Below are 12,825 nucleotides of genomic sequence, written 5' to 3'. Positions count from 1 at the left end.
CATCTCAGGATACTTTTTTAGTGTTTCTCCATCACTTTTCATATCCCACTAGCTGCCTTTGAGAGAGCCCAAAGGGTAAGCCTCTATGTCCATTTGACAGCCGGGAGATTTTCTCACCGCTGATGGAGGAAGTAATGTGAGGCCATACCTGGACGCACAGGAAGGACCAGAATTTAGGCTCCTCATACTCGGCCCTTTCATGCACTCATCCACTCAACCATTAATTAATGAACACCTACTATGTGTCATGTACTGTTCAAGGCGCTGAGGTCATGTTGTTGACAAAGATGGACCCAGTCTCTGTTCCCATGGAGCTCACATTTTAATAGATATAATATTCATTTACAACCGACTAAGACAGCAACAATTGATTAAAGCTTAAATAAATACATTCATACAACCTTATCCTCTCAGGATTCCCAACCTGCCACCTGGAGAACAAGGCCCAGTTGTGTCAGCAAAAGGGCGGAGCCTCCTGCCGATCTGTCATTTTGAGCTGAAAGACTCAGATTACATCAGTGGTCACCGGCGAAACCCAGACCTCCGGGGGCCTGGTGGTGGGGTCCTGGATCCAAACACCCGGGTGATCGAGTTCACCAGTGTGGGCATAGGAGGGAAGAATCTCCGGTGAGTGGCTTAAGTTTGCATCCGCTGAGTTCATATCAGTCCTTCTAAAGAACTGAGAGGGAGAATTCAGAGAATCCAGCTAGATGGGTTCCTAGAAGTCGGCTTGATATCCTGGGGTTGGACTTGAGAGAGCTGCTACAGTAAGAAAGTGAATCCTGTCTCCTTAGTTTGGACACTGTGGGAAATTCAGAAGGCGTGATAATACAATCCCTGACTACCACCTTGACCACAGAGGATGACGGGGACAGAAGGGCCTTTGGCATCATTATTACTCCAGAGTCCAGAGCTCCAGCTCTACGTTGGGCCCCCAAGTGAGATGTAGTTTTCCTTTCTGCAGTGACAAAGTATCTGGAACAGTTCTAATTCCCACACCGGGGACCATGGTAGGGCAGGTGCTTCAGTTTCTCTTAATCCTCAACCCCCTCTCTCATGCTCTGCTATCAATCCTTCCCCCTCCGCCAGGACTTTTACAATCCTCAACCCAACCACTAGCACCTACTCCTTCTGCTGGATCTCTGAAGAAATTGAAAGTCTCCAGAACCCTCCAGCCTTCACGTGCCTTACAGACAAGGGCTTCATCCTCCCAGAAAAGAAAGCTGAGGTGAGTGTGTATACGACTGAGGGCCACTCAGCCGGGGCTTGAATCACTCCATCCCTCTCTGCACCGCAGGTGTGCCATAGAGACAGTTAGGGGGAACAGCCTCAGGGTGCATCTATCAATGCGTGTTTCTTGAGTGGCAACTATATACGTCAGGCAATCCTCATCGACAAGACAGGCCTAAGCTCTACTGGTTGGCCATGGAGAAGCAGATTTCTAGTATTTCAAGTTTTAAAAAACTAAGATTATTAAAGCAGGAAAGGGGAGCTAGATACCCAACAGTGCCCAGACACTATAGGACAGTGTTATTTTTGTCTAAGAGACTGGCGATTGGCAGCAGTGAAAGGACACAGATATGTTTTCACTTGGTCAGGTCAAAGGGCAAAACAGAGAATTGGAGCCATGTCCCACGCCTTAATCCTACTGTTTCCACAGTCATCTGGGTTAGGGGGTCTGGCTCAAAGCAACATGAACTCACTGGCCAAAATAGATCTGTGGGCCCCATGTCTTTCTTATAAGTCCTACAGAGAATCCTGGAGGCAGAAATAAATCTGTGAAACAGAACTTACAAATCCAGATGCCTTCAGGAAGGTCATACAAGTGAACGAAGCAGGCCAAGGGGACCATGATAGGGAATGCTGGGCACCAGAGCCAGCTGGCCATGGTGCTTCTCCGGAGATGACCACCACACAGACAAGTGGGCCCAGGGTTGCCAAGTCTCCCAGACTTTTGGGGGAAAGTCAAAATTCCAAATTTCCCTCTGAATCTCTCCATTTGTACATGCCATACCAAAGACCTGGTGTGAAATATGGCAGCCTAGCCAGCAGAGGCCATGATGGGGAGAAGCCCCCTTAGAAAGACCTGTGGGCAAACAGGGCAAACAGACACTGATGTGGCTGGCATAACCAGATGCACATGCCCTTCAGAGAGGGCAGAAAGGTAGTGGTGACCTGGTAACATCAGCCATAGCAACCCCAGTGCCGACAAGCCTCCCAGGGCACATGGAGTAAATAAACTGAAGTGCCACTTACCACTGTGTACCACTCTTCATAGATTGTCTTCCAGTACACGCCTTTCCATCTGAACATCACAGAAGCATTCTGGACTTTCTCAATCCCTGAACACAACATCACAGTCCCTTTCCTGCTGGTAGGCAAAGCCTCTGACCCTCTCATCAATCTGGATAAGTCCCACCTCAACTTCAGTTGTCTCCTCATTGGTAAGGCTGCCTCTTGGTTTGCATTTGGAGTTTACAGGGGTGGGAAGTGGGACCAACCCAGCAATGAGCTCCAAGAGCAGACTTGGGTGGGCACTTTTCCTGGTACCTTCCAGGAGCGTGTCTGAGGGCCTTTCTCACTGTGCCAGCCCCATCCTCCTTGTGTGTGCCCCAGATTATGGGCTGTACTTGTTTGCTTCTTGGTGTGTGTGCAGGATTTCTCTGCCATCCTTTCGTGCATTTATATGGTTCCAAAATACCATTGAGCCTTGTAGGACCTAGGCACTCTTCTGTAAGCTGGGAATACAATGCATAAAACCAAAGTTCCTACCCTCATGATGGCTATAGTCTAGGAATAGGGAGCAGACTACCAACAAATAAAAAAGCAAAATATGAAGTCTGTCCAGAAGGTATCCAGCCATGTAATATGAAAAATAGAGACATTTATTGAAGAAGATACAAGAAACATTGTACGTAGGACAATGACACCTCAGTCCCCTTCAAAGTAGGCACTTTGGGAACTCACACAGTTCTCCCAATTGCCATTAGCTGCCCCATCATATTTTCCTGAATCTCATCGACTGTCTGAAACCTCTTTCCTTTCAAAGGTGATTTTAGTTTTGGGAAAAGCCAGAAGTCTCAGGGTGCCAAATCTGGGCTGTAGGGGGCCTGAGTCACCTGGGTGATTTGATATTTTACCAAAAAAACTCTGCATGAGATATGATGCATGAGCAGGCCTGTTGTCATGATGAAGCTTCCAATCATCAGTTGCTCATAGCTGCGGCCTTCTGAATCATCCCAATAGTTTCCATGGAAGAATGTTCAAGGTTAATGCAAAATTTGATGCACATTTGATGCTCTCCTCATTTGCTCAGTCATTTTGAATGCAATGGCCACACAGTACACATGCTCACTAAACAGCGTTTACCACCTCTACTGACTAGTACAGTGAAGTCATTATTGTTCACACATGTACGTTCCAGTCCACTCCCCTTGGCTTCCAGTTTACACCAATGTCATGCAAACCATTCTCAGTTATATTAACAGTGGCTGAACTCTTTCCAGACAGACCTCATAGATACCATGTCAAATGTTGATAAGGGTTCTAGAGAAGAATAAAGCAGGCTAGAGAGAATGAAGAATGCCAGCTGGCAATGGGAAGATGACATTTGAGCAGAGACCAGAAAGAAATAATGGAAGTGATTACCAGGTTCCTCGTAACCCTAGAAATCTATTCCATGGATGTGTTAAGTATGTGTGTCTGTGTGTGTGCGTAAAATACAATTAAAGCCAGAGGGTTTTTTAGTAATTCATTTTTTACTTATAAAAGTAATAATCCAATCAATGTAGTATTATATAAGGAAAAATTTCATAACCTCTCCCCACCCATCATATCTCATCCTTCCCTTTCCATCAGAGGAAACCAGTGTTAACAGTTTGATGTGTGATATTTTCCTACTCTTCTTATACTGACACATATAAGTAAGCAGGAGGGAATCATGGTATTTAGTAAGGTTTTCAAAAATAAGTGAGTAATATATCATAAGAATAATAACAGCATACAAACAATTTAATCTCAGAAGGCAAGGGTCATGCATTTTGATATAATCATTACATTAACAGTTTAAAGAAGAACAGCCACATGATCATATTATTACAAGCTGAAAGTCATTGCTAAAATTCAGCAGACATTCTGAACAAAAACTCTAATAGGAAAATAGGAATAGAGGAGAACACTTGAATGAAGAAGATTAGCCAAAATCAAGAGGCAAATGTTATCTCATAGTAAACCACATCAGCTCAAATCAGGAATTATGCAGGGCTGCTCATTATCACCATTATTACTGAACCCTTTTTTAGTGACTTTAGCAAATACAATAAAAATGAGAAAAATAATTAGCATAAACATTGGGGAAAAAAGAGACAAAACCATCCCGTTTTGCTGTGGCTGATTATTTCAGATATAGAGAACTTCAGGAGGCTCTAGAAAAAAAGCAAAACAAATACTAAATCAACAAGATAATTTACTAAGTGGCTGGATGCAAGACAAGTATGCAAAAATCCATAGTTTCTCTTTCTGTCAGCAGTAAGCTCCTAGAAACAGAAACAAAAAATTCTCTCTAGTATTGACAACACCTATACAATGTTTACAGATCAACATAACAAGAAAAGCGCAGGAGCTATATGAAGAAAACCATAATAACATCTTATCAAAATGTCCCCAAACAAAATCTGAATATTTGTCAATTCTGCCAAAAGTAAATGCAAATTTAATCAAGTTTCCATTAGAATTGCAGCTAGAGAGGCCGGGAAAAATATAGACACATAGTTAAATTTGAATTTCAGATAACAGCAAATAAATTTTAGTACGTCAGCATAAGTATGCCCCATACAAGATTTGGGACATACTTATACTGAAAAATTATTTGCTGAATCTGATAACCTTAATCCCAAAGGCTTGCACAGGTGGGGAGAGAGCTGGATACAATGCTTTGAAAGTTCATGTGGAAAAACAAATGCTCTACGATAGTCCAGGAAAGTAAGAAAAAGCACACTAACGCTAGCAGATGGGTTAACCAGCACTGTCAGAACTCTTAGGATGCATGGGAGGTCTAATTTAAAGAGCTCCATGCAGTGGTGCTTTACAAAGCTATGAGCAGAGCTAAGGCACCTGCCAGGGAAGGTGAAGCCACCATTAACACAGGAAGGAAGGCATCGGGTCTGAAGAAACAAGAAGGGGAAAAAGAACAGTGTCACCTGGATCCCAGGAGAGCTGTGACTGAGGCAGAAGAGCCACCTAGCAGGATCAGGCACTGGGTGGGTCAAGTTCTAGAGTGAGAGCTGGAACCCCTCCAGGGCAGAAAGGTCACGTGTAGAGCTAGAGGAAGAGAGGCAGCCCAGGGCTGAGGAGCTTGGAAGAGGGAAGAAAAGAAGCAGGGCAGTCTCTACTGAGATGCTTCCAGAGCAGGCCTGAGGCCTCGCCTGAGGGCTGGTGTTCCCTCCTCAGGCCGAGAAGCCAGGGAGACCGTGCACATCATCAACAGGGAGGAGCAGGGATTCAGTTTTGCCTTCCTGGAAAACTCCCGATACTCGGAAGGGTTCAGCGACAGCCTGGTCGTCTCTCCCATGGAAGGCTGGCTCTCACCGCAGTCCAGGTAAGGAAGTAGGAAGGCCCCCAGGGCTTCACCCTCCCGACACGGCAGGAGTCCCAGGCCAGCCAGCCAAGAGAATGAATCAGTTTCCCTTAGAGGGCCCCGTCTGCAGTACAGTCTCCACCTCTGACATGTAGGTGTTAGCAATTCCACTCTGTCCTACTTAGTCCCTGCTGTTCATTTCCCTGCTCAGTTGTGGAGCAGTGAGAATTTTAAGCCCTTTTTTTCAATATTTTCCTTATACGTGTTCTTTTCTTCACCATCTACTCTATCTGTGAATCCATAAAGCAATGTTCTGCCTTGCCTGGAAAACCTTCCAAATTCATCATAATTCGGAGTTATAATGCCTTTTACTCACAGTGTACCAGGTAACTCACTGGGCCCATATTCTTGAGCAGATCTTCACAGGGGGCCTAGTCAGGTAATCTGTTGTCTTCTTCCCCAACCAGGCTACCAGTTGATATTTTCTTCACACCAAAGCAGGAAGGAGATGTGAACTTTAATTTGATCTGCAATGTAAAAAATAAAGCCCACCCTTTGACCTTAAATGTCAAGGCTGAGGGCTACACTATGAATGCAAATGTCAAGTGCAAAGACAGGACTGGTTCATCCACTCTCTTGACTCCCAATCAGACTACGGTTGTCAACTTCTATGAGGTAAAGGCGCAAGAGGGCCTTGCTTTCTCTGGGTTTTGACACTGGCTGGGAAAGGCAGGTAGTACCAGTGAACAGTGGCAGAATCTCTCTGTTCGAAATGCCAGGAAGATCAGGAGAACAGAAATACACCAGGAGCAGCTCCTTCCCCAGACTGTATATGGTTTTGACGTGAACACTTTTCTTATTTTACTTTTCAGTGGGTGGAGAGATGGTAGGGAAGGGGAAGAATGCTTGTATTAAACATACAGGAAGGACGCTTGGCTACCAAGGGAGGTATAAGAATTAAATTGCCATCTTACTCTTCCAAGTGTGGGGGGCCCCAACACTTGGTAGGTCTTGCTGAAATATCTGGCCACAATTTAATTGTTCTCAACTCACTCACATCATCTTCCATTCCTATTTCTCAAAAGATATTCCCCCCCAAATTGTAACATATCCTCACCCTAGAGGAGTGAGCCATGGTTTGCATTCACTCAACATACTCTGTTCTCTCTCAGGTGGAGCTGAATGAATGTGTCCAGTGTGAATTCACCTTCATCAACACTGGGAAGTTCAACTTCAACTTCCAGGCAGAGCTATCTGGCCCCAAAGCCCTGCTGCAGTACTTGGAGTTTTCACCCACTGATGGCAAAGTGGACATGGGGCAGAGTGCCCCTGCCTTCCTGTCTTTCCAACCATTTAAGAAATGTGTCCTGAAGGGCCTGGAACTCAGAATCAAGGTGAGACCATCTAACATTGCCCGACACTGAAAGCGCTCACAGCATTCTGCCTTGGGAGATTACTTCTGAGCATTTCTGGGCCTCTCCACCCCGGAGTGTAGATATGTTGGAGGTAGTCCCCATAGTTTCTATTAATGGTAATAACTGAGGTGCATAGTGAGTAAGTGTGAATTGAACAGCAGGCGAGCATCCATGCATTGGTATATCATGCAGCCATTAAATTAACACATTGTTTGCGGGTAGTTTTTATCGTGTGCTCTACTACCAGTCAATGTAAAACGTATAAATACGTTTCCCACATACAATGCGTTAAGGAAGCTAGATGGGAGGTGGAGAGCAAGAGAGAGAAAGAATACGTACATATTTTCCATGATAAGTTATCGAGTGAAAAACCAAGGAATTGTGATGTCAGCAGGGATGGCAGAGAAGGACCTCTAAAAAGCTGCTCTTCTACAGCAATGAGAACACTAGCACAAACTATCAAAATCAACTTTTTCAGAACTCCTGAAATTAACCCTTTCACCCTTGGCATATTGGCCTTTGACCTCCTGGTCACAAGATGACAGTCCCTCCTGCAGCCCTATCTATGTCTGCATTCCTGAGTGGAAGAAAATAAGGGGTAGAACGTGAAGGCAAAATACTTTCCCAGCAAGACTTTGACTCTTTATTCAAAATAGTTTACATCCTGATGACCAGAACTGTGACAGCCACCATTAGCTGCAAGGAGAAGGAGAAATCGTGTAGTTCTTGTCCTTTTCCACCTGACTTACTCCACTTTGCATAACACACTCCAGATCCATCCACGTGGTTGCAAATGGCAACATTTCATCTATTTATGGCTGAGTAGTATTCCCTTGTGTCTGTGTACCGCCTCTTCTCTATCCAATCACCCACTGAAGCACAGTTAGGTACCGTACGATTTCACTCATATGTGGGACCCAAAACAAAAAGCAACAAATGAACAAACAAAACAAACAAAAATAGACTTACAGACACAGACAACAGAATGATGGCTACCAGAAGGGAAGGGGGTGGAAAGAGGACAAAGAGGGTGAAGGGGTCAAGTACAAGGTGATGGACGGAGGCTCAACTTCAGGCGGGAAATTAACAACAATACACAGATGTCCTATTATAAAGTTGTGCACCTGAAGTTTATATAATGCTGTTATGTAATGTTACCTCAATTTATTTAATTTTTAACGTTTTGAAGATGGGAAATCAAGTATTTTCACCTGAGCACATTGCCAACCAATCCGAGTCCTGCAAATGAGGAAGCCTTGGGAGTTAAATGTTGGGTAGTAACTAAGTCTGTCACACCCCTCTGCCTTCAAGATAAATCATGGCTTCAGGAGCAAGGCAAGGACCAATGCAGGGTCTGACTGCAGAGTGGCCCACCTTGCTTCTCTTAAATAAACAAACTTCTAACCAATGAGTCAGAATCATTGCAGAGGGAACCCTGGGACCTGTATTTTTTTAAAACACCAGACTGCCTCCCTCCTTCACCTGAGGACTGAAAGGCCCTTTCCTCCCACTTCTCCTAATCACACTCCACCTGCCTTTGCCTCCCCACAGATAAGCCACGGTCCAACATTTATGTGCAGCATCTCAGGCTGTGCTGTGAGCCCTGCTATCCATTTCTCCTTCACCAGCCACAACTTTGGGACCTGCTTCATCTACCAAGCCGGGATGCCCCCATACAAACAAACTCTGGTCATCACCAACAAGGAGGAAACGGCTATGAGGTAAGCAGACTTCCCAGAGCCTCCAGAGGATGATCCTGCAGCTCCTTCTGGGACCTACAGCTTCCACCCTGTGAGGTGTGGCCATGACCGGAAAAGAAGGATTATGGGAGTAAGTCAAACACAGGTGGCCATGAATCCAGAGTTTCTTTTCCCCACCACTAATACTGATAGTTGGATAGCCATGAGCTTCCCTGCTGAAAAGCCTCTTCTGGAGTGAGGAAGGCAATGCCAAATGACCCGATGACAGGCTTGATGGCTTCCATTTATTTTCCCCATGCGACAGACGTGGACACTGAGGTTAAGAGAGTTAAAAAGTGAATTTCTCAGGTCAGTGATCTCATAAACAATAGTAGATCTCTGCTGAGCCTAAGTCTTCTGGTTCAGATACACTCTGCACCATCCTGTGTAGAATGTTCCAGTCCAGGTTTCTGGGCCCTGTTACAGACCAAACAAAACAGAATCTCCAGAAACTGGCCAAGGGACCTGTGTTTATCCAAAGCTCTCTTCATGAGTTCTATGCCATAGAACTTTCTTTGATGACAAAAATGTTATAGATCTGCCCTATCCATTGTGGCTACATGTGGCTATGGAACACTTGAAATGTGGCTAGTGAAACTGAGGAACTGAATATTTATTTTAATTAATTTTAATTTAAACAGCCACAGCCCTGGCTGGTGTGGCTCAGTAGATTGAGCACCAGACTGCAAAGCAAAGGGTCACCAGTTTGATTCCCAATCAGGGAACGTGCCTGGGTTGTGGGCCAGGTCCCCAGTAAGGGGCACATGAGATGCAACCACTCATTGATGTTTCTTTCCCTCTCTTTCTCCCTCCCCCCTCTCTAAAAATAAATAAAATCTTTAAAAAATAAAAACAAAAAATAAACTGCCACATTGAGTAGCACAGGTCTAGGTTCAAATCTGGGCTCTTCCCCAGCTATGTGACCTTGGGCAAATTTTTTAAACTCTGTGCCTCTGTCTCATTGCCCCAAGTAGGAGATAATAACAGTACTTTCCTTGTAGGGCTATTAGGAGATCTAGAGATAGTACTTAGAACAGTGCCTAGAACACAAGAAATGCTCAATTATTATATGCTGTCACAGTGGTGGTGGTGGTTATCCTGAATATTAAGTTACGAAAGTGCCACTTATTAAACATCGTTTCTACTTGCACTCTTTCTTGCATGATTTAACTTAATGAGCCTTACTTTGTTCACAGCATCTAGCTCTATTTACCGGCCTAGCTGTTCTCTAAGCACTGTAAGGCAGAAAGGAGACGCTGTAATGGAAAGGTCTAGGTGCCTTCCCACCCACAGGTGGAGCAGGCTGGGCATGATCTTTGAAGGTCCTTGCAGTTGAGCAATCAGTCAGAATAATAGCTCGCCATTATGGCGTGTTTCTTCTGTGGACTGTGTAGTGACTGCTTTAGTCGCTTTATCCCGTGTAATCCTCACAACCACCCCATTCTACAGATACAGAAACCGAGGCCCAAATAGGCTAAGTAGCTTCTCTGAGGTCACATGGCTAGTTAGTGGTAGAGCCTGGATCCAAACCCTGTCCATCTGACTCTAGACGGCATGCTCCTCCCCACCGTCTTTACCACCCAGGTACTTCAGGAAGCACTCCCTTCTTAGGAAAGGTCCAAAACCTGAACTGCATTATCAAGAAACAGGATGAATAGAGTGAGAAGAGCACCGGGCAAAGGGCCATGGGGCTTTGAGCTCGAGACCTGGTTCTGCCAGGATCTCAGGGTGTGATCTGAAGTAAGTGACTTGACTTTGCCCCAGAGAACGTGGGCTGGATTGTTGCTGGGGTCGCTCTCAGCCCTTAAACTCCATGGCTGTAGGACTGCAGGGCAGGAAATCCATCAGGACCAAGCTCCGAGTGATAGGGGGACCAAATCAGTGCCTCGGAACTTACGCACCCCCCTCCTGATTTTCCCCAGCATAGACTGTTTGTACACCAACACCAACTACCTTGAGGTGAACTTCCGTGTCGATGTGATAAAGCCAGGAAAGACGATGGAGATTCCAATCACCTTTTATCCTCGAGAAAGTATCAGTTATCGAGAACTCATCCCCTTTGAAATCAATGGGCTCTCGCAACAAGTAGTTGAAATCAAAGGGAAAGGCACCGAAATGAAGGTAAGAGGAGTTTGGGAGGTCTTCGGACTGGTGCCCTCCTCCTTGCCCCTCCCAGCCACGCTGGCCCAGAGGAGCCCACATCCCACCTCCCCCTCCACATCTCCTGCCCCTTAGCCGCTCTGCCAGAGGTCAGCAGTCCCAACTGAGCGGTGAATTGTCAGATCAGACTCAGGTGAATCATAGATCTTACTCAACACCCAACTTTACTATAGCAAAGGATGTAGGCAGTGAGCACAGGCAGTGAGAAACTTTCTTTTTCTTGGGAAGTTTGAGACTCCCAGATGCTGGATCCTAAGCATGTCCTTTTTCTCCCATATGAGAGCATGTTTTATTTTGGGGTCTAACAGGCAAGATTTGTTTTAAGCAAGGTATGCAGATACGTCTCAGTCATGGAACATCTTTCCCTAACACCATGGTGATTAACATTCTCCAGCCAGCCACGGCTCCCAGGATTAGATTTCACCAAGGGCGCTGCTTCTTACCAGGTGCTCCTAATAGCAAGGGAAGGGTGCAGTCTTCCTGCTGATCCCTGTCTTCCCAGGGTCTGCTAAACATTTCGGTGTCTGTCTGGTGGGAGTATTTGCAGTTAATGGGTGTTTTGGAAGACTGAAGATCTTCCAAGTTTCTCAGGAATGCACAGGACACTTCAGCAACCAAGAGAAAATGGGAAGGGTGTATTCCTGGCTGCCTTCCCATCAAGCAAAGGAGCAACAGAACCATGCCACCTGCTGTGCCTGTGCACAAGCCAGTGACAGGGTCCCTTACGATGTCACTGATTCATTCATTTGTTCGTTCTTTCTTTCACTCATTCAACACCCATTACGTATTAGGTACTTTGGGCAAGTCCAGAGATGACTTAAATATGTTCTCTGACTTCTAGGAGCTCACAGGCTACTGCTGACAACTTACCTTTTAAACAAAATGGAAACATGCGGGCTGGATATGTAGTTGGAGGGGGAGAGTGCAGTTTAGTGACTAATTAAATGACAGTGACCAGTGGGCGCTGCTCACTGTGGTCAGCGCCGTCCTGGAGGGCAAGGCCCAGCCCGACCTTCACCTGATCCAGGCCGACATTGTGTCCAGCGCTTTAGATGAGGACTTAGCAATGCATTTATTTGCCTTTCTATTTCTGCTGCCACCATTCTAGTTCAAGTCACCATCCTCTCCCACACCTCAAGGCTTTCTCTCGTGCCCTCTTGCAGCCCGTCTGCACGGAGGACCGGGCCGAGCTCTCTCACGGAATCCACACTCGACCGGGTCACTCCGTGCCTCACTGGCTTCCCACCCGCTCCAGATTACAGCCCGACCACCCGCCACACTCAGTCTTCTCCAGTCTCCCTGGGCTCCCAGCCGCAGGCTTGGACCGAGCCAGCCTCTGCAGCTCAGGGCCCCACTCCTCCCCAAGATATTCTCCCACCGCACACCCACCCTGACTCACGCCGATCAGACCCTGCCCTTCCTTTACCTCTCAGTGTGAACATGCCTCGGGGCCTTGGGGGTCTCCAGAACCCCAGTCTATCTCAGCCCCCTCCAGTGTGCTCTCAGGTACCGGAGCTTTCCCTTCACATCTCTTACCCGGCTGTAATTACGTAATTGCTGTGTAGTGGGCACTTTATGCACAAACATGCTCAGTGAGTGAGTGAATGCGCACTTCATGTGAAGAGTGCGGGGCACCGACAGGGAGGGACCTCCCGAGGCTCACCACGGCGGGCATGTGATGTTTATTTTTCCCATTAACTGACAAACCCTCCCTCCCCGTTGTCTGTCTTGTCCCACAGATTTTAGTCCTAGATCCAGCCAATAGGATTGTGAAGTTAGGAGCTGTCCTGCCAGGACAGGTTGTGAAAAAAACAGTCTCCGTCATGAACAACAGCCAAGCCCAGCTCACATTTAGCCAGTCAGTCCTGTTCTCGACTCCAGAACTCCAGGAACCTAAGGTTGGTGCTTGGGGCTCCCGGGGGCCTCTCTGTGCTTC

At 46.2% G+C, this 12,825-nt stretch overlaps 1 protein-coding gene across 1 annotated transcript in view; it reads left to right on the top strand.

The window, feature by feature from the left end:
• The window catches only part of HYDIN (HYDIN axonemal central pair apparatus protein), a 322,142-nt gene that overhangs the window by 292,025 nt on the left and 17,292 nt on the right, over positions 1-12,825 (top strand). Inside the window, exons 70-78 of the mRNA XM_045819132.1 lie at positions 415-627; positions 1,090-1,228; positions 2,279-2,444; positions 5,449-5,596; positions 6,043-6,250; positions 6,748-6,969; positions 8,542-8,711; positions 10,652-10,850; positions 12,629-12,787. Coding sequence (XP_045675088.1) covers positions 415-627; positions 1,090-1,228; positions 2,279-2,444; positions 5,449-5,596; positions 6,043-6,250; positions 6,748-6,969; positions 8,542-8,711; positions 10,652-10,850; positions 12,629-12,787 — 1,624 coding nt within the window. The remainder of the gene's footprint in view (positions 1-414; positions 628-1,089; positions 1,229-2,278; positions 2,445-5,448; positions 5,597-6,042; positions 6,251-6,747; positions 6,970-8,541; positions 8,712-10,651; positions 10,851-12,628; positions 12,788-12,825) is intronic.

Source organism: Phyllostomus hastatus, unplaced genomic scaffold, assembly GCF_019186645.2.
Source record: "Phyllostomus hastatus isolate PE091 unplaced genomic scaffold, TTU_PhHast_1.1 phas_scaffold_345, whole genome shotgun sequence".
Classification (NCBI taxonomy): domain Eukaryota; kingdom Metazoa; phylum Chordata; class Mammalia; order Chiroptera; family Phyllostomidae; genus Phyllostomus; species Phyllostomus hastatus.
This window is presented reverse-complemented; position numbering and strand designations above follow the sequence as displayed.